We start from the raw sequence: 21,810 nt of genomic DNA, 5'->3' as shown, positions 1-21,810 counted from the left end.
GAAGTGCAGCTAAATTTAACATGGCTGTCACATTAGTAAGTGTCTCACCCCATTTTCATGTCAGATGCTGTAATTCAGTGTAGATTTTGATCTGCATAAGTTAAGTGCTAGTGTGATGTTTGGGTTTCTATTTTCAGTCATTAGAACCCGTGTCGGACAGTACACCAAGTACTTTTGTTAGGATAAACTGACTTCTAAAAGGGTTTATATCCATCACTGTATGTTTCAAATGCTATCGTGATGTGCTCAGTTACAGTATAATGTGGTATTCCTCCCTATTTCAGTGACTATGTTGAATTTGGACACCTTTGATGGTTGATACACCAGCTCCAGTAATAATATTAAATTGCTGTGACTACTACCTCACTTTGTCTGTTATTTTCTCCTCTGTGTGTGTGTGTGTGTGTGTGTGTGTGTGTGTGTGTGTGTGTGTGTGTGTGTGTGTGTGTGTGTGTGTGTGTGTTATATCAGTTTTGAGTTCTAATGTATTTTGATTGAGAGGAGGTATCAGTAGCATGTATAGAATTACACAGTACATTAATTTATTGGGGTGGAGTTTGAGCGGTTAAACAGAGAGTGAGTGAATTAAAGTGACTCATGAATGTTGGATTAGATTTGGTGCCTTGTTTTCTGAGAACAGGACAGTTGCTGATGTATGTAAATTTAGATCATAGCTGAAAAAGAAATACATACTTTTATACATGATTGCAACATAAATCCGATCTTCCACTTCTTCTCTGGATGAACTTAATTAAGATTTTATTTTATAAATCAGTGCTATTTTGCACAAATGTCAATTATGTTGAGGTGTTTATTTTACACTGATTCAGTTTTCCTGTTTTTCAGATTGTACCTCCTGATGATGTCTTTAGTATATCAAGAGCTGTTGCAATGGACACTACATGTTATCGGTAAGTTTTCCCTCAAATTCAAGTTTTTGTGTTCTGTTTGACAAAGTGTGCTTACTGTACATAGCCTATGTGTGTGTTTATTTTACAGAGCATACACAAATGTGTATAAGCCTGTTGTTATTGAGGATGATGAAGACTCCATTGATGCTGAAATTCAAGACTTCACACTGTATATCGAGTACAGTAAATATTCTGAGTAGAAGTGCTGTGTGGTGACATGCCTAGCTAGCTTTCATATCATTTACATAGCCCTTGGTGCTTCACTGATTGCTTCTCTGTGTTATAGGGAGCAGTCATGTGTAACAGCACCGGAAGTCATTGGAAATCTGGCACTTGACATTGACCGCAAGAGTTTTAGCACATTGAACATCTGTCGGTCAGACATCTGGGATGGAGCTGTCAGAGGATTCAATCGTGGCACATACTCTGACACCAAGGACATGTTGGTGAAGTTCGCAGATAATGCAGGTTTAAGCTTGTAGTATATTTTGTGCCTATTTCTTTGCCTCCTATGCCTATTTTGTGTCTATTCTGTGTCAGTCTTGTGCCTTTTGGTTGGATGTTGCATCCAACAATTTGTCTTCCTGGATATATGAAGTATCCATCTTACATAGGTCAAACTGAAACTGAAGAAGGACTTGATACAGGTGGGCCAAAATGAGAGTTTCTGACTCTTCTGATGAACAGTCTCTTCATTGTCCCATATTTGCTGGACCTGCTGAGAGCTGCTGCCTTGTGTACAATTCAGGTAATGTAATGATTTGCATGGATTGTTTTTGCAGTAATACATTTCACTTCATTCTGAATACATTTCATTCTGGGATGTTGTGCTTGTTGAATGATGTTTCAATCATTTTATTTTGCTCTGCATTTAACAGGAGCAGAGGTCAGGGAAGATGAGTACTATGTGGCAGGCAAGATGATTGCCGTGTCAGTAGTACATGGAAGACCTGGTCCACAGTTCCTGTCAAGGGACCTTGTCAGCCAAATAGGGCAATCTACTTTCAATGCAACTGTAAAAGACATTGGTGACGAAGAGATAGGGAAAGTTCTTCATGAGGTAGGAAGGTCATTAAAAGAAAGGATTCTGTTCAGAAGATACATTCACATAAGGCAGCTGTTTAATGTGTAATAGATATCAGTTCATAAAAGGTGCAAGCAGCTCTGTTTTTTCCTGGTACATATATGTGAATAGATGTTATAGCTGGATTTTTGTAAATGGAAAATTTGTCACTTTGTTTTAATGACAAGTGTGATTCTTTAAGTTCTCATTCTGCTATTATAACCGAACAGTTGGTAACACTTTACTTGAAGGGGTGTTCATAACCCTGACATGACACATGAAGGAATCTTGACTGTTGTCATTAAGTGTCATTCGGTCAATTACATAAGTCATTTTTAATGCAAAGTAGGGCTCCGGTTAGGCACAGATGATGACAGGTTAGGGTTTGGGGTAAAAAACAAAAACAAATAGCTAACCCTAACAAAAAATGACAATTCATGACAACTGTCAGATTCCTTCATGTGTCATGTCATACTTTCAGATTGTGACTAAAAACTTGTCTTTTCAATATTGGTTTTAAACTAATGTATTATTTTTTGAATGTGTATTTTTAAATGTTAGTCTGTAGCCTATGTATTTGTATAAATCTTATATTATTTTGTTATGATGAGCACTTATGATGAAAAATGCCATATAAATACAATTATTATTATGTCATGGTTATGACAGTTTCATGACATGTCATGTCAGTCTTGAATGAATACCCCTTAAAGTGTAAACAAAAGTTATTTTTGTGTTTGTCAAGGAGTGAAGGCGCACAGTATGTTGTTTTGACTTATAGCGAGTCCCCGCAAGACCTCCTTGTGCAGAACAGCACCATGTTCGAAACTGCTGAGTGTCTCCGTTGTGTGAAGTCAATTGAAGAGAAGCAGTCAGAAACCATGGTGTTGTTGCCAGGCAGTTTTTTGTGTTAGCAAAATCATATTTATACAGCAGGTATACGCCCGCACTTTGTGATATGCAGAGAGGCATTCTAAACTGCATATATTTGATATATATATATATATATATATATATATATATATATATATATATATATATATATATATATATATATATATATATATATATATATTTGATTTGATTTGATATATATATACAAATAGTTAAATAACCTGTAGTAGTACAGTATCATTGCGCTGCTGACTGTACTTTCACTTACAGTTACAAACCCTATTGGACATCATTGGTGTTCCGCCAGGAAATATGTTCACCATTTGAAATTCCATAGCAACGAGCTTTTCTTGGCAGAGTTTACTAAAATCAATATCATTTCAAATTGAATAGTTAAACGAGATTGTGATGGGTTTTTTTTTAACAAGAATGTAGTCCTGTTGTATAAAAGCAATAACACATGAGAAGCTGTGGTATATCATGAACACATGAATGTCTGTGCTGCCTTCGGCACAGCTGTTTGTACATTCATGATGTAGCAAAGCTTCTTATGTGTTACTGCTGAATTCTCCCATTCCTACTCACTGATCCATGTGTACATGTAGCTCTTTTCACAGTTCACACAATTTCCATTATTTTAACATTTATTTAGTTTGCAGACACATTTTTGTTTTTCAGATTTAAAGGTGGACTTGCCGTCCTTTGCCATACAGAGAAGAAGCTTTCTGCTGTGGAAATGGAAAGTCTGTTCATACCAGATTGCGTTCATACTCACGTGTCCTTAATGACTCTGTAAGGACACTCCCACACAGAGTTTAAAAGCCTGCAATTCCCCTTCAGTTAGTTAGAACTGAAGAAGGCTCTTGGATGAGAAGTGAAACGTCTTCAACAAACTGAAACACGTCCAGTTGCCTACGATACAGCACTTAGAACTAAAACCCAACATATCTATGTTGTATGATTTCTGATGAAGAAACTCCTCCAGAACATGAAAGAACACACTTCAGAGAAGAGGTAAACCACTGAATTTTAGCATTTCTTCATCAGCAATCATACAACACAGATATGTTGGGTTTTAGTGTGTTTCTCTATGCATCTCCCATAGACTTCAATACAGTTGTCACCATGGTCTGGCCCCAAAGCAAGATTCAGTGATGTAATGTTTAATGTAATGTAATTCCTTCTTTTTTAGGTTCCTTGCCTAACATCAGGGACTAGTCCTCGCATATCTCAATATAAGTGCTACAACTGTGCTGTGCTTTTCTGATATGCCAAAATGTCTTGTCTAGGGTCTAGCAGCACCGTGGGGTCTAGTATAACCCTAAATGACAGAATAATTATGTATAAAGGCTGCTCTCACTATAAATACTGTAAATAGCCTGTTTTCCTGGCCCCATTAGAACAAAGTGTTACAAGAGCACTCTACAGCTGACATTATTACAACTTGGACTAATACTTAATTATTCTGCCTTCAACAAAAGCAAAATAGTCTAAGTGCATTTTCAAACAGGTAATATGTGGGCCTATCCTTTGAAATCAATGTACTTGTCAGAAGTTTACTATTGAAGGTAATATTTGCACAATTTGTACAGAAGACTTTTCTTTTTGGAACGTTTGTTGCACTTATGTTCAAATTACACAAATGTGGATTGGCACTTAAATTAATTAGTGATTCAAAGAAGATGTGTAAAACTTTTTGTAACATGGAGTACAGTGGCCTCTACTGGACAATGTAAATGATCATAAAAATACATGAAAGAAATATTGAAGATACTACAGTATCTTGTGTATATCTGATTTGGTCACATTTTCAGAAGACCTATAATAAATTCATTACTGAACCAAACTTCATGAATGTTTTTGTGACAAGTAGTTTGTGTTCCACTCATTCATCACAGAAACATGAGAGCTGTGGAAATCATTGGAACTGAAGACTGCCATGATATACATGTTCTTAACAAGTATGTTCTTTATATTTCTGGATGGAAACTCCACGACCGCGACTGTACATGTGAGTCCAATGAAACAGGCCAAATCTGTTGCCGTATAAATGGCATAAGAACTGAAAGATGTGTGTGCTTCCAAATCAAAGGTGTACAGTATTCTTATTATTATTGAAATATCATGTCAAGCAGTATTTTATGATACTGAGTATTTTGTAAGTGCACACATGGAGGAAACAGAATTATAAATATTTACGTTCTTCACTCTGGGAAGAAACTGAAACCCTTAAAACATGAACATACACCTCTCAGCATGCTGGATTCATAGTGGGAGGGGTTTTTCTTAATGTAATTGGAGGAGTTGTCTGACTGGTTGGTCCCGTCTTCTCCCTTGACTCTCTCTTTGGTTAGTACAACAGTGAGCTCTGAGACTACATCTCAGCTCATCTTCAACACATCCAACGCAGAAGGACAGCGTCCTGATAGCTGCTGTGGAGTTATCAAAGAGGGGATAGTGGACATGGAACGCAGATCGAATGGAGAGGGCATAGCTCTGAATAAACTGGGAGACATAGAGGTAAGCCAACAGACTGACAAGCCCTCTTTCTTGACTCTTATTCTATTCTATTCTGTTCTGTTCTGCACTCTTATTTCATTAAAAGGTTTTAACCCAGGCTGTTTGAGCAGAAAGAGTTTAGGAGAATCAAACTGACAACTTTCTTCTAAGATAATAAAAGGTGCATTGTTTGTTTCCCTGTTCTTTTAGACGTGTAATTCTCAACAGAGAAAAGTCTGAAAAAGAGGAAAGTCTTACAGCTTCTCAGATTTGCCTTGTGAGCCCTTGTTAAGGTCCAGACTCCCAGGTTGGGAACCACTGCTCTTGTGTCTGTTTAGGGGAATGTCAGTAATGACGTAACTCTTAGATTCTTACGAAGTCTGTCAGCTGTGCAGAGAGATGAATGAGAGCTTGTTGACTGGGAGAGAGTTGCACCCAGGTGTGACGTCTTGTCTACAGGATTGGGCAAAGCCCTGAGAAAAGCCTTTGCCTCTGATGTAGTCCGAACAAATACGACAGCTTTCTCTCAGTGGTGCAGGAGGAGGTGAAGCTAGGATGATTTTTCCGCCCAGAACAACAGTTTACCTCTCCTCAGGCTGTAGTATAACCGACCACACTGCAAACACCTCCCGCTCAGTGACAGTCAGCCTCCCTGCACATGCATTGTTCAGTTGATGTAACAAATTGTCAGGGCATGTTGGGAAATGTTGATTCTCTTGCTCTCTCTCTTTAGTCCAGGTGAGTCATCACCTGGCACTCCCTCTTCTCTTACAGCCACAACTGAGTACATAGAGTCCATAGTAACAAAATACACAACACCTGGCTGTGATTGGAATAAAGCATGTGTCACGTGCAGAGAGCAATCAGACCTGTGACCTGGAACCAAAGAATAACATGTGTGTGCAACAGTGGCTGTAATATAGCACCTGTGTGAATTTGTATTTCAACAGGACCCCAAAGGTCCATTTTTTCTCGGACCTAACCTATCCTGTCTACACTCACAGGCACTGACAGCCCCCTCTGGAAAAGTGTATCGCCCCATCAACTTGAATCACTACGCCACTAAGAAGAGTGCAGCTCAGAGTATGCTGGACGTTGCCTTGCTGATGGCCAACTCGTCCCAGATGAAGACCGTTCTCTATGTGGGGCCTCGATACCGTTTCTACATCCCCCTCATTGTCCTGCTGTCTCTGTCCATCACGTTGCAGGTCATAGTGGGGCTGCTGCTCGTCTTCATCGGCAAGTGACTTTTTTATCTCACCATTGTTATCTGTCCTCCTTCTCCATCTTTCTTGCACTTCAAATACATACTTTTGATCTCAAAAGGTCCTGAGACAGCTCCTCAGTGGAGCATGACCCAAACCCCAAGGAAGAGCACCAAGCTTTGAAGCCAGTCTGACATAGTGGCCAAACTGTGTAACGACAACTTCATGATGCCAAAAAGATTTTTTCCCTTATGTTTACATTGTGGAAGAAGCAGCTGTAACACTGCTTCACTTTACCCCCCACAGTGCAGTAAACTGGCAAACTTCCAGTTAAGCTCTCCACTAACTTGAATAGCAATAAATTGATTTAAATGTGTCACTTATCTAGACTTTCCAAATGTTATCAGGGGTTGTGACGCTAAAATCTAATAAATAAATAATAAAATATATAATATTTGGTGGATAAAATCTAATATTATCCACCATTTTACAGCCACTTCTTTCCCAATGTAAGCTTTCATTTTGAGTAAAAGTATTAGTCACGTTCATTGTAAAATGAATAGTGTGATACTTCATAAAATATGCTTATTTGCTTTCTTGCTGGTTGCCAGTTAGCTGAGCTTCGCATAAATGGACTGAACTTATTTGGCACCATGGAGAGTCTGCCCGAGACACTTTGTCACTTTGTCACCGGCAACCCTGTGATTGGTGACTTTACCTTCTGAGCAACAGCTGCCCAAGAGACCAGAAATACTACGTTCCTGCAGTAGAGGAGGCTGCACTTTCACGACCACAGTTTCAGAACCCTAGTTTAATACTTTTTGTTATAGTTTTGAAGGTTTATTCAACCCAATACTTTGTAACTCATTATGTATAATTTTAAAGGTTGATTCCACCCAAATACTACTTTCTGATTCATTATTTATAGTTTTAAAGGTTGGTTCCACCTAAATAATACTTTGATTCGTTATTTATAGTTTTAAAGGTTGGTTTCAGTTTGGAGCAGTTCAGAAACGTGGATGTGTTTGCCTGCCTCCAGATATTTGTTTTTACAATGGTTTAATAGTTTAACCCTGATCCAGCTGAGTTGAGTAGTGTGAATGCATAGAGCATAACAATAACAATAATAAGTCTCTGGCTCTTTTGAATTAAAGTTTCAGAGTTCCAGTCATGTCTTCCTCCTATTTTAATGTCTTCTTGTCTCTTTTGCTCATCAGCATATTATGTCACTAATTTTGTTTTTGCTGTTGTGTGATTCTGTGCCAGCAGTGAAGTATGATCTGAATGATGTGAGGAAACATGCCAAGTTGAACAGGATGAACAATGTAGCAACAGTCTTTGTCTTCTTCACCGTCCTCATCAACATCTTCATCACAGCACTTGGATTTGAGGGACATGCTGTCAGGTAGGCCATACAGAGCACACATACAGTACGCTCTGTAACTGTTGGCAACTTCTGTGACCTTTGTCTCCTGTTTCTTCTCAGGTCACTCGATTCGCCTGTGATGTCAATACCAGAGCCTCACATTCATCCCCTGCCCATCGACCTTAACATGACTGGTGGCATTTAGACCAGTCTTTGGACCAAAATAAGACAGTGCCTTGTTCACGTGTTACCTCAGACCTTGAAATCTAAGGGTTACACTGTGACAAATGTCCCTTTTACATTACAGTAAACTACTGGCAGCTACATGTACCTGTAGTTTACCGTTATTCTACAGTGTATCTGCTGTAATCTACAACAGCTTATTACTGTAAAAAATATTACAGTACTGTGCTGTATAGAATATACGCTTACAGTACAATATCATCAGCTGTTTGGTTGCCATTATACTGTTATTTTAGTGTTCCTACCGTAATCTCCATAAACAGTTTATTACTGTAAGATGCATTAAAGTACAGTAGAATGTGATCTTAACAGTACAACACTGCTAGAAACTAATGATTTAAAGATTTTATGGTTCAAAATTAAAACCCTGAAAATTGCTAGCATAGAAAGACTTGGACAAGAGATGGCCTTACATTAGGCTTTTATTAAAGCCGATGCAGTATCAACACATTCATTAACTGACAAATTTAAAGTAATTGAATTTGTGTACAATACAATCCATAAAACACCATTCCTCATTCAGCAGGTTACAACTGCACCTCCTCCACCGCTCCTCTGTCCCAAGGCATCCCCCAGGGTTCAGTGCTTGGTCCACTCCTCTTCATCCTCTACATGCTTCCACTTGGCAACATCATATGCCGTCTTGGTCTCCGCTTCCACTGTTACGCTGATGACATCCAACTGCCTCACTGAAATAAAATCCTGGATGCAATCTAACTTCCTCCAACTGAGCTGCGACAAATTGGACATGGTCATCATCGGCCCCAAATCCCTCATCAAAACCACTAACAACTTCTGCCTCACTATTGACAACTCCACCCTCTCTCCCTCCCTACACAGTCCTAACCTTGAAGTCATCTTCTCTCCTTTCAACAACGAATTAATCAAATCACCAGAACAGCCTTCTTCCACCTCAAAAACATAGCCCGTCTCCGCTCATCACTCTCCTTTTGTGCTGCAGAAAACCTGATCCACACCTTCATCACTTCCAGACTTGACTACTGCAACAGCATCCCCTATGGCACACCATCTAAACTCTTAAATAAACTGCAATGCGTCCAGAACTCTGCTGCTCGCCTGCTCACCCACACCCGTGACCACATCACCCCCCCCCTCCAGAAACTCCACTGGCTCCCTGTCCCACAACGGATTCAATTCAAAATCAGACCTCACTACCTTCAAAACACTCACCAAAACTCACCTTTTTAAAAACTGCATGTATAATTTGTGACTTTTTGTGTTTTCAGTGTGTTGTTTCTATTATTCTGCTTTTTAACCTGTAAAGTGTCTTTGAGTACCTATATAAAATAAATGTATTATTGTTATTTATTAAGGCCACTGCATCCAACACATTCAGTAGCTTACAAATTTCAAGCAATGAAATTCTTGTAAAATACACTCCATACGAACAATTAATCATGTCAAACAGGTTCTCAACAACTTGCATACCTTACTTAATGTACCCTGCCTTCTGACTATTCTGCCTGACTATAATGAACAGAACACAATGCTGAGACTTGTTACCTTAAAATGACTGGTTGCAGTGAGGGCTATTCCTTTGCCCAAGTCCATGAGGTTGGCCACGTGGGGATTCACAGTTGCTGCCTTTTTCTGGACAAGCTTCCCCGTCTTCTTGGACACCATCTTCCCCTGGCTGGCCTTTGTTCCCCTCTAGGGGGTTTATACCAATGAAGCGCCTAAAAATGTAATAACAGAGAAAGCATATAAGATATTAGATGTAGTACGGTAAGGAAAGATTTGTTGCACTTAATACAAAACCCCATCCCATTCACCAAATAAAAATTCTAAGATGTTTTCTCATGAATCATGAGAACAATCCCATTTGAGAAACTAATTTATCATTATGGGACACTAAACATGATTACAACAGACCAGTTGTTGCAATTATGACAGTATCCAAGTCGTCTTTATTTCAACTTTGGTTTGAGGCATTAGACAAAATACCCATTAAAATGCTATCCTTAAATGATTTCAGAACAGTATTTTGAATGTAAAATAAATACCATAATGATCATACCAAACCATAACCATACTGAATCTGATGACACCTAATGAAGATACTGTGGAGAAAATAGTAGAAGTGCAGCCTAAGTGCAGTCTAATGCAGCTCACTCTTTTGATATGAGATTCACATTTACTTCATTGGTAAACATGGCAGATGTGAGAGCAACCTAATAATGCTCTGTATATCTATTTGGTGTATCACTCTATATAATAGCATGTAATGTGTATAGTCTTTATTCATTTATTTTGTTCTGCACTGCCTTGGCCACAGAAACAAATCTACTGTCATGCCAATAAAGTTCTGTTACATTTTAATTTGACATTAGAGGGGAGAGAAAGGGGGGTAGATAACAATGTTTAAGACTAGCAGAGGATTTACCTTTGAACAAACTCCAGTGTCCTTGTAGCTTCTTGGTATTGCAAGTTGAAAACATAGTAGGTGGCGAAAACTATTGCAAGCCCTGTGATGAAGCTTGGTCTGTTGCCTTCACTGATGACATGGCTTTCAATGCTGATCATCCAACTGTTACTTTGTCACCAGTAACTGATGCAGACAACAATTACAGTTAATGTCCCGACACAGTATCAAATATTGGTATCAGGGCACTATCCAGGCATTTTTAAGGTAATGGGATTGGCTACAACACACCCGATGAAATTTTGAACAATATATTTTCCCTTTTTCACTCTATTCACATTCTGTGTCATAAGTTATATATATTTATAGTTATATATATATACATTGCTGTTCATGACTTGGCACAGACAATCTTTAAAGTACTTTCTCACAGGATAATAAAACGGAAGCAGCCACTTAACTAACTGTTAGCTATAACTTTAGTGCACATTTCAATCCACTTTTTGGCTCTAATCTGTGAAGTAAACCAAAGCCACAGGAGCAGGATGGATGGCGGTGTCCAGTGTGGCGCTTGTAGGCCAGGAAGACAGCAGCAGGTGTCGCTGCCTGGTCAGAGGCAGGGTCCAAATCTTCTTCAATTCTTCCTCTTCTTGTCATTCTTGCTTCTATATTGAATAAAATCACTGTTCTATAAGATTTTACACCTATTTTTTAATTTCTCTTAGTTGACTGTGTGCTAAATGAGATGGTGGGACTTGATGCAACAACATTGTGCACAGATGAGTTATGGGCGGACTTAAGCAACAGAAAAATACTGTATGATACTGTCAGATTGTACAGTAGCTTGCAGTTAATATTTTGTTCTTCAAAGGCATCAACATTTACAGTATTCAACTGTATTGACGAAGAACAGTACATTACTGTACAAAATGTCCTGTATTTTTACAGCAGTTTGTCACAGTGTAACGTCTGTATGGGCTGCCTGTTGAAATTATGAGTTGTTGGGTGAAGATTCCAACCTTTGATTCCTGAATGGATTTCGAGGATCTGCCATCACATTAGTGCTGTGAAGCGTTTGTGGATCCAGATAGAGACCCAGATCACCGGTCTCAGTGACCATCGACCACAGTCTCAACTCAGGATCACAGCTGTTATATTCAACTGACCACTTATTGACCATTAAAGCCTCACCGGTGCAGTGTACTGACCCCTTGCATGGAGTGTAAAGCTCATCTGCTACCGAATGCACAGATGCATTTTTTTGCTCACCTATTGAAAGCTTCTATCTTGTAAATATGACAGTGCTTTACATTGTTTCTGTTCTTTGTGAAATTGGTGCAATTACAGTTTTGTAACTAGAGAACTAGCAGAGAATTTGACAGTGTTGTATGTTTGGAAACACGCCTCTCGATCTGTTAATATTTAACTCTTACTCTAGCTATTAACAATTTCTGCATTTATAAGGAATTCTCTCATATCCAAGTTTGCAGTGCAGTGTCATAAGAGCTGGAGACCTGATTTACCTGATTTTATTTTGAGAGACAGCCTCAGTTCATAAGTCTATTTTGCTACAAGACATTTTCATGTAGATCTCACAAATAAGTCACATTTGAGAACAATTTCATAAAATGAATCAAAGACACAAAACTTTGCATAGCTGAAAAACTTAGTGCAACATTTTATGCAAGAAAGCTGAGAAATTCAAGAGAAATGTCTTTATTTTTCTTACTGTCATCAAAAAACCACGAAAAGACAAAAACCATGACCTGAAAAAAACAAGTGTTGTCTCAATACTTTCTGACTTTCCTGTTCTACCTGTAGCTCTCAGGCCCAAAGTCCACTGGTTCCTACTGAAGATGGAAATCTTTACGGGCTCAAAAATATAGTTTTTTTTACTTAAATGAGAAGAACTTGGCATTTGTTGGTGAATATTTACAGTGAGGCACTAAAACTCAACTTGAAACAACTTGTTTTCCTTGTTTCACTCTTAAACAAATAAGACGCTGTGATGGTGCCCCTGCAAAATAGTGTTGGGGGAAACTGAGGACGCTTCACTTGGGGAAACTTGTTTTGGTGGAATACTTGCATGTAGAGGTTAGCACTGGCATCAAAATAGATGAGGCAAATCCAGGAAAAGGTAACAGCTGCTAGCTTGTTTAACGACCCAGTGAGTGTTAGGGTTACTTGCCATGCTAGCTTAGAAGTTGCTGTTCCTTGCAGACAATTTAGAAAAATCTAATACACTGATACTGTACGTGTGAAAAGGACACACATATGAATGTGCGTAGCATCACGCAGTGTCAACAGTAATAAGAGTGCATCAGGGGGTGTTTAGGGTTGGTTTATTCAAGGACCCTGCACTCAGATGACCAGTGTTTGAATCCTGTGTGAAGCTAATAGCTAATGGAGAGGCAGTGAATTAGAGCAAATTATGTTTAGACCGCATGGTTTTCACGAGTAGGTGAGGCCAAACATGACAGTGACATGTTGGACCAGTCTGACGTGATTTTGGGTTGCTCAGACACAGGCCAGCTGATGACATACTCTGTTGCTCAAAACAACAATACATTTGTTCTCCTGTATCAGTGACACTATAAATAACAACAGCAGGACTGACCTTCTCTTTGTTTTAACTACAGTGTGTGTGTGTGTGTGTGTGTGTGTGTGTGTGTGTTTTCAGGGTAATACAGGAACAAGTCAACCAGTGCAACAGTGTAGCTTACTGATGTGTTTTTAATAGTTTTTTGACAACAATGGATCTTTATGGCAGAGAGGAATACAGTGTGTCAGACTGGACTTTGTCTGGGTTTGGTCATTTCAAAGGATTTGGTGACACTAAGAAATCTAGTCTATTGGCAGCTTTTAAAAGTTTATGGAATGTGGTCGAACTGTGTATTGGAACGAGAAAACAACACCACAACGCTAACAACATCAATAGACAAGAAATGCCTTAAATGGAATCAGGGAAAAAAACAACTGACATCCTAACAACAAATCAGATCATTGACTCCCGAAAGGATTCTTAGAATTATCTTCAATAATCACATGGCAGTAGACGTAGTAGAGGACAGCTGCTAACACAGCTAACAGCAGCAGCAGCCGGATCATCTTCCACATGCAGCCTCCAGACTTTCTGATGGGCTCCCTGGATTGTACTGCACTGTGATTGGCTGTTCTGTTAGTGAGCTGGATTGGGGGCCTAAAGCACAGGAGGGAGATGATGTTTAAACCTGCTGATGAACTCAATTGTTTAAGCACACCATTAGTTTATACTACAAGACTCACTCTGTATCTTGGTCTGATTCCTCCTCTTCACCTGGCTCTACGTTGCCTCTTCGCTTCAGCCTGGATGGAGGAACACTGAAATTCAATCTAGCAGTGTAGTCAAAGGCATTTATACACAGTAACCCACACTGTCAGGTAATGATGAGATGAACTATTTCCCAAGACTGGGAATATACTGAAAAGTTTCTTTACTCAAGGTACTTCTACTTAAATATTTTCATTTTATGCGACAATGTATTTCTTTGTTTCAGAGAGAAACATTGTACTTTTTATTCAACTACATTTATCTGACAGCTGAGCACAGCACTAGTTCTTTTTCTGGTGGTTTTGCAGAAAGTGCAGTAGGATTTTCCAGCCTGTTTTTGCCACAAATCAACTGGTTTAAAGTTAGTTTTTACTACTTTAGTTTTAAGTTTTTTTAATCCATGCTAGCAGCATGGTAATGCCGGCTGGTCAGACCACCTATTGAGTCCAGATAGAGAGAAGACTCTTCATTTGGTTCAGAAATTCATGTTCCCCTCAGGAGATACGTTTTTTTAAGCACTAATTAGCAAACACACTAAATAACACACTGGAACAGAGTGGACATGGATGACATTATGCTGAACCTCAGTATGTCAGCACTGTCAATATGAGCATATCAGCATGCTGTTGCTAGCATATTAGCACAGAGCCACTAGCGTGGTTTTAGGCTCTGGGGGGATGTTTACAATGCCGGTTGCAGATTATCGCCATAGGCCCAAAACTCAAACCCAAAACTGAATCAACACATTATTTAATGTTTGTGAGGTATTATAAGTGCTGCTAAGTTGGATCTGATGCTCGGCTGTTCTGAAGCATGTTGTGCATATCTGGAAAATAACGGAGTGTAATACTCGTGTTTTTCCTGCACAACTTGGAACACTGTTTGAAAAGAAGACATTTTGGAACAGCTGTGGATTCATCCTTCAAGAGGAAGGCTGGAAACATGTTGGATTAGTTTGACAAGATTACTGTAAACAGATTTAACTTTACAGTCCATCTTTCAATCTGTGTTTCTCTCTCTCAGCTATATTCTCTCTCCTCTGTGTGTGTCTGATAACACACTGCAGCATAATTGAGTGCCATTCTAGTTCTTTCTTGTTTTAAACTACAGTGAGCATTTCCAGAATGTTTTTTTTAAAGCAGCCTCAGGTTCAATAACTTCCTGTTGGTTTTACAGTTAGCAGTCCCCTCCCTTGTCTCTACGTCACCACATGAATATCAGACATCAGCAAACAGGAGGATCATGCTATCTGTGCATTCAGGAGCACACAGGATTGGTTGAAGTGGGCAGGGATACCAGAACATTTATTTTCTCTTTTAGTGCATGAGCGGGGGAGGAGAACATGGGTTAGTGACCAAACACTCTGTAACAGTAGCCCTTTTCACACAGAGACTCTGCATTATGGCCACAGTGAAGCCTCGCCTTTACGCCGCCTTTGTTTGTTCACACTGAATCAAGCAGCGCTGGCGTGAAGCAGCTCCAGTGTGTCATTTCATACAGCATGCTGGCATGGTGGCACCAAAAGAGGCGTGACGGTCACATCATAACGTTAACATCTGTTTCACCTGTATCCGTGAATAAAAAAAAAATACTGAATTTATATTATACTACTTTATACTTTTTTCCTCACTGTTGTTTGGTCCTGTAACGCTGCTTTGTGGGTTGAATGTGGGACATTTCTCTTTTATTTGATGAGTGAAGGATCTGTTTAGTTGTCAGACTGTGAACACCATCAGACCGACACACCCCTGTCCCCCGCTGCCGGCTTTACATTCACACAGAGGTCGTCTCGCCTCTGCTGCAGCTCTGATACGACCTCCGGAGGTCAGAGGCGGGACAAACTGTCCCCCCATTCCATTTTCATACAGATGGCGAGGCTGAATATTGGCGTAAGGTTCCAGCCTTGAAAAGGCAGTGTGAATGGGGCTAGTGATGAGTTTTTTAACACTTTAACTTCAATAAGAAAATATCATTACAGCAGCTTTAAATATGTTGATTTAAATGAAGAACAGGCAGAAATATTTCTCCATTCTTGCTGATGATAAGATTTTAAATGCAGGACTTTTACTCATAATAAAATATGTTTACACTGTGGCACTGTTTTATTTATTTTGAACCTAACCCTTTAAAGTGAAATATAAATAAAATAATTTTCCCACAAATGCATATGGGGAAATGAAGTAAACTGAATTAACTGACAAACAGAGAACAGGTAGCGTCCCTGCATAGGAGCACCGGATGTTTCCTGGGTCTCTGTTTGCACTTTCTGAACCTAAACCTAAACTCATACACTGAGCACAAACAGTGAGATCGAGGTGAGTCTGTCAATATAGGTCCCCTCACAGGTTAGTCAGGGTGTTTTTTGTATTTTTTCTGTGTGTGTGTGTTATAACTTTACTCACATGTCCCCATAAGACTCCTGTCTAACCTGTGAAAATGAAGCAGGATAATTAGTGACATTATTCACAGTCACAGCAGTATTTGGCACAAACACTGAGGGATAAGCAGACGATCCGGACTCACCGGGCTCTGGTATGTGATGTAGGTAATTTCCTCCTCTGTGTAGAAATAGAACACATTAGTACACTTTGACAAACATTAATGACTCTATTGTGTTCATTTTTAAGAATATGATATGATATAGAAATAATAAAATCTTCACAGAGAATAAACAGTTGTGGTTTACATTTACATACATGCCTATAATCGGTATGATTTACAACAATGTTACATCAGAGCAGCTCTTCTGTTGTTTGTGGCATTTGATGCTTCAGAGCAGGCAGGCAGATTTCAACATTGAAAAATATGAGCAACACAGAATGCTATCTTCTTTTCAGAGATGTATGCACTCTGCAAAAAGCACCGGGCCAAGCATAGAGCCTTCATTATTGTTTATGAGAAAGGACGCAAAGTGGCCTGAGACCCGCAAATCGATGATCCAAATCTATTGAGTGTCTTTCACTCTGCATCAAGAAGGGAGACAGAGAAGACAGCAGCAAAAGATCAGAGCTGAAACATGTCTCCTGTAACTGATCAACTGAAAGGGAATTAAAAACTTTACAGACACGAGGTGTTGGATGCTTGTTGCTCAGCTATGGAATGACCACTGTTATTCACCATTTACTATTCACCTCCTTTATTTACATTATCATATTTTCCATTTTAGGGTTGTTTAGTGTGTGTGAATAGTCATTGGTGTATTTGTGTTAGCAAACTTAATGACCTCATATTGCCCCTTAAAGGGTATCTCCACCAGTTTTCCACATTAAGGTATGTTTGGGAGTGAGTATGTGAATACAGTAGTATAAAGCCTTTTGTGGCTCTGGAGGAAGCTGCATATTATTTTGAGAAATTGCTTCCAGTGACGTCACTCAACTTGCATGCTGGTGCCTGTTTTTTAAAAAAGCAGTCCACTGGTCTAACATTGCACTCATATAACACTGTTGGACTCATTCTGGACAGTTAGAAAGCAACTGATACAGCAGAACCAGAGACATCACATTTTTTATTCCACACATTCTTCTTTCTTTTCAGAACCTGGTGCCTACAATACCCACAGGTCAGTAAAGGCAGTTTATCAGATTATCACATATACAGTAGTACTCCCAACACCTGTAAACACACTTTATTGTGGAAAATTGGTGGTGTTACCCTTTAAGCGATAAATGAAGTTGTTTTAATTGAACAGATTTATTGTTTAAACGCACAGTATGTAATTTCTGCTACTAGGGATCTCTCAATCAAAACAAAACAAAAGACATGAGAAGCGTGGCATCATGGGAGTTGTTGTCTTCATTGCTAAACAACCACCACTGCTGATGAAAATCTATCTGCATGACTCAGGCAGAAATGTTCCCAGAAACGAGTGATGAAGACATTCCTTTTACCACAGAGCCAAAGGGATATCTTTATGAACCCGAATACACAGACACCGAGCTTCGTCAAATGGAGTTAGAACGGGCAGAGAGAGGGGAGAGAGACAGAGAAGCGGTCCAAGGAAAAAGGAATGTCTTCATCACTCGTTTCGTAGTCAGACATATTTACGTTTACCATCCGAGCATGTAAACACCGTGAAACAGCTGACGGAGTGGTGCGGTGTGTCAACAGGCGGAAGCACGCAGTGATACGAAGGGAGGGAAAATAGTGCCAGGTGATCGTGAGGTCTGACTTTTTTGTCGTAAACAATTTTGTGATGCAAATGTTTTACTCTTTTGAACGGATATTGTTTTTTGAAGCAAAACGCTTTATCTTCGTGACCCCGCAAACTAGCCGGAACTACTTTCTTCAGCAACAACAGCGGGACAGACCTCGGCTCACAGGACGCAGTGGGGGAAAAGTCACTGCTGATGCACGACACTGATGGTGAGGATGTCATACAACTTCATGTCAAAAAATCCGAACTATCCCTTTAAAGTGACTACAAGGAACTTTCAGGTTTTGTTGATTCTAGCGGCCCCTTTTGACAAAAGCGGTATGACACCAGCGCCTGTTGCTGTAAAGATCTGTGCTAGCTCGTGCCGGCGGTGCGTGCATTTGTTTTGGAAGCGACAGAGTGACAGAGAGACCGCAGGATGGATCACAATGAGATAATGTACTTATATGTGATTTTATATGTGATATATGTGATCGGACCCGAGCACAGGCATTAATAATAACTATATAAAATAGCAGTCTGTTCACTGATGGTCTTGTTTGCTGTTACAGGTCATTTATAATCATCAGTGGAATCAAGAGACTGTTTCATAAACACTAGTTTCAGCTTCTCAGTTGTGAGGATTGCCTCACAACTGAGAATTGGTTTTCTTTGGCTTTTTTTTAAACACTTTGAAGGCTTCACCACAGGCTCTGATTTATAAAATAATTTAGAGAGTAACACATAAAAGTCCTACCTTCCTCTCTGTAGTAGGTCTTATCAGACGAGGCGTTCACTGGAGCGCTCTCCATGGCCTTTTCCAGCTTCTTCTCGTACAGCTTCCGAGTAGACTCTGTGTTCACACAAGCACATTAACAGTGCTTCAGTGTCCTGACCACAGCGAACACAAGTATAGACAATATGACATGTGTGCATCATCTAAGTGTTGGAGGGAATTTGGGTTTAATCATGTGCCATGTTGAAATGATGAACTGATAAAACAAAGGGTTAGTGTAAACAGTGTGGTTGTATATGATCTCCTTCTGTTCTGTCTTATTAAGACAGATACAGCACAGAACTGAACTCTCAGAATATTAAGGTAAACCAGATGTTGGAGCCCAAGTAGACAACTGCAAAGAAGTAGTAGAGCGGACACACTGGTATAAAGCAGACAGTAGTCATTTGTAAACCTTTCAAACCAGAGGGGATGGATGTGACTCATGGAGGCATCCCTATCTGCTCTCTACTCAGATACCTCACACTGATGACTCCAGTCCTCACTGCACTAACTCAACTGTCTCAGCATGATGAAGTGGTGAAGTCACTGTGCTCCTGAAATCATTCATATGGGCATTTTTCTCACCAACTATGGGTCCATGTTTGATGCCATACTCAGCAAGCAGCTTGCTGATGTCCTCGTCACTTTTGTCCGTCAGAGACATGTGCAGCGGCGGACAGACAGACAGACGGTGTCAGCCTGTGGGGACGGGAGGAGACAGAGCTGTGAGCGCGTTCAGAGTCAGGAGGCGAACAAGTCCACACATAGCGCCATGTTTGTTCCATGCTGCGACAGTGCGCTGCTGAGCAGGCTAACTCCATGGCGCTAACGTTAACTCTATCCCTGCTGGACAGGAAGACACCGACTTCGCGCCTTTCTAAGTCTTACTCTCGCGCGAACAATAAAGACGAGCGATTAAAAAAGTTTTTTTTAACTTTATATTTGTTGGGTTGAGGTTGAAACCAAATAATTCCACTCACCTGTAATAACAGTGAAGAGCTGGAGCTGAGCTGTGGCTGAGGCTGAGGCTGAGGCGGGACGATAGGGAGCAGAGTGGGTGTAACTTCTGGCAACATCTGGACGGCGGAACTTGACACACCTACTGCTAGCTGCTAGCAGCTGGCTCACATGGATATATGTTCAGCTTCATCATATGCACAGTTCTTAATGCGCAAACAGAAACTCGCTCCCATAGTTCTCCCCCAGAACTAAATCCACCTCTTAACTCCCCTACTTCAACAATAAGCTACATTCTGAGTAGTTATGAAACCTGTCTGATTGTGTTGATATCTCTATGTAAACATACACTGTTTTTTTTTTGTCTTTATGCTGTATTAATGTGTGATATCCACTGTATGTTCTTTATGTACATTAGCTTTGTACATTAGGGTTGAAGGTTCATTTAATTATCATTTTACAACACAGGCTGTGCAACAACATGCAAGTTGTATTTCCCTTTATGCTACACAAGAAAAACATTTTTAATGGTGAGTGTTGAGGATGAGTTCAGGACTCTCACAGCCTGGGGGAAAAAGCTGCTCTGTAGTCTGGTTGTACAGCAGCAGATACTTCTTTATCTGTTGTCAGGTGGCAGCAGATACTTCTGTATCTGTCGTCAGATGGCAGCAGATACTTCTGTATCTGTTGTCAGATGGCAGCAGATCTTTATCTGTTGTCAGGTGGCAGCAGATACTTCTGTATCTGTCGTCAGATGGCAGCAGATCTTTATCTGTTGTCAGGTGGCAGCAGATACTTCTGTATCTGTTGTCAGATGGCAGCAGATACTTCTTTATCTGTCGTCAGATGGCAGCAGATACTTCTGTATCTCAGATGGCAGCAGATCTTTATCTGTTGTCAGGTGGCAGCAGATACTTCTGTATCTGTCGTCAGATGGCAGCAGATACTTCTTTATCTGTTGTCAGGTGGCAGCAGATCTTTATCTGTTGTCAGGTGGCAGCAGATACTCTGTATCTGTTGTCAGATGGCAGCAGGGTGAACAGACTGTGGCTGGGTGGGTGTTGTCTTTTAGTATCTTTGGGCTCTGTGCAGACATCTCACTTCACTGATATCACTGATGCTCTGGTGGTTTTAATCACCCGCTGTAGAGCCGTCCTCTCCTGGGCCGTGATGAACCATGCCAGTTTGAGATGTTTCCAGTCAGGATGCTTTCTATTGCTCCTCTGTAAAAGTTGACCAGAATCTGGCTCCAGAGTTTAGCCTTCCTAAGTTTCCTTTCCTTTGATCTGAATCTTTGTATATTGTTAATATACTAGCCCAGTCATTTGGGTTTAAATAATGTTATCTTAGGAGAACAAAGGCATTGAAGGCCATGCTCATACTCAATTATTAAAGAATTGTGGTGTTCCAGTATCTGCACAAGAATATAGCAGTGGTTAATGTAGCCTAATACCACTAAGACTACTGGCCTGTTTTACAGAAGACATTTTCACATATCAAAGCAGTAAAGGAAATAAAGGTGTTCATAATAAAATTGATAAATGATAACTGACCTCCAAGCAGCCGAGCGGTTTCAGTTCCTGGTTTTGTTCATGCGGGCTGACTAAAGATTTCCATTCAGTGACAGCAAACTTCAAATCTCAAGTTATTGTTGTATTTGTAATTATGTGGTTTCTTCCCGAGGCTGTCCAAGCTGCATTTAGACTTAAAAAGACTCTCAAGCTGGTCTCAACAATACACTTGAAAGAAAATGGCTTCATTAAAAAGGTAGGCCTGTTATTCAAAGCTCTGCATGAACAGTAAAGTTGTGAGATTCCCCCTCCTGCAGCGACCTCTGGAGGTAGAAAATGAGTCAGGCCTAATATGGAGATGGAGTTTTCCAGGAAGGGCGTTGGCTGCCGACTCCAGTAATGTACACATTTTCCACTCACTGGAAACCTCTCTGGATAAACACTTCACATTACTTCCATGTACACTCTGTGCTTCATCAGAGTCACTGATGAGAACATTTAGATAAAAACTGTTCAGCTCTTTGGTTTTTAAGGCTCACTATAAACTCCGTACTCTAC

General features: G+C 40.0%; 2 protein-coding genes across 4 annotated transcripts; one reads left to right on the top strand and one right to left on the bottom strand.

Moving 5' to 3' along the window:
- The first annotated feature begins 5,331 nt into the window (after window positions 1-5,331).
- Window positions 5,332-8,143, top strand: LOC140999724 (ninjurin-1). The gene is made up of 4 exons (XM_073470244.1): window positions 5,332-5,388; window positions 6,372-6,606; window positions 7,842-7,977; window positions 8,059-8,143. Exons 1-4 carry the CDS (start codon window positions 5,332-5,334, stop codon window positions 8,141-8,143), a joined length of 513 nt encoding a protein of 170 aa, XP_073326345.1.
- A 5,136-nt stretch (window positions 8,144-13,279) lies between these two features.
- Window positions 13,280-19,817, bottom strand: emd (emerin). 3 transcript variants are annotated; one of them, XM_073470559.1, is made up of 7 exons: window positions 19,765-19,817; window positions 19,370-19,483; window positions 18,764-18,859; window positions 16,398-16,432; window positions 16,277-16,302; window positions 13,850-13,924; window positions 13,280-13,763 (listed from the first exon to the last, which is right to left on the bottom strand). In XM_073470559.1, the coding sequence occupies exons 2-7, from the start codon at window positions 19,446-19,448 to the stop codon at window positions 13,565-13,567; spliced, it is 510 nt and encodes a 169-aa protein (XP_073326660.1). In that variant the 5' UTR covers window positions 19,449-19,483; window positions 19,765-19,817; the 3' UTR covers window positions 13,280-13,564. The 3 variants fall into 3 exon arrangements, with proteins under 3 accessions (XP_073326660.1, XP_073326664.1, XP_073326663.1); XM_073470563.1 differs by having other exon boundaries at window positions 13,850-13,909; XM_073470562.1 differs by lacking the exon at window positions 19,765-19,817 and having other exon boundaries at window positions 19,370-19,514.
- Between the last annotated feature and the right edge of the window lie 1,993 nt (window positions 19,818-21,810).

The sequence above is a fragment of the Pagrus major genome, chromosome 7, assembly GCF_040436345.1.
Source record: "Pagrus major chromosome 7, Pma_NU_1.0".
Lineage (NCBI taxonomy): Eukaryota > Metazoa > Chordata > Actinopteri > Spariformes > Sparidae > Pagrus > Pagrus major.
The sequence above is the reverse complement of the archived record's forward strand: the minus strand, read 5'-3'. Positions and strand labels throughout refer to the sequence as shown.

Excerpts from the sequence above, each read along its gene's own strand:
- LOC140999724 (XM_073470244.1), top strand. The coding sequence starts at position 5,332 with ATGGAACGCAGATCGAATGGAGAGGGCATAGCTCTGAATAAACTGGGA. Across the intron at positions 5,389-6,371 it reads ATAAACTGGGAGACATAGAG|GCACTGACAGCCCCCTCTGG; the intron begins GTAAGCCAACAG and ends CTACACTCACAG. Across the intron at positions 7,978-8,058 it reads TTTGAGGGACATGCTGTCAG|GTCACTCGATTCGCCTGTGA; the intron begins GTAGGCCATACA and ends GTTTCTTCTCAG.
- emd (XM_073470559.1), bottom strand. The coding sequence starts at position 19,448 with ATGTCTCTGACGGACAAAAGTGACGAGGACATCAGCAAGCTGCTTGCT. Across the intron at positions 16,433-18,763 it reads GACCTACTACAGAGAGGAAG|AGGAGGAAATTACCTACATC; the intron begins GTAGGACTTTTA and ends ATTTCTACACAG. Across the intron at positions 13,925-16,276 it reads CAGGAGTCTTATGGGGACAT|TGTTCCTCCATCCAGGCTGA; the intron begins GTGAGTAAAGTT and ends ATTGAATTTCAG.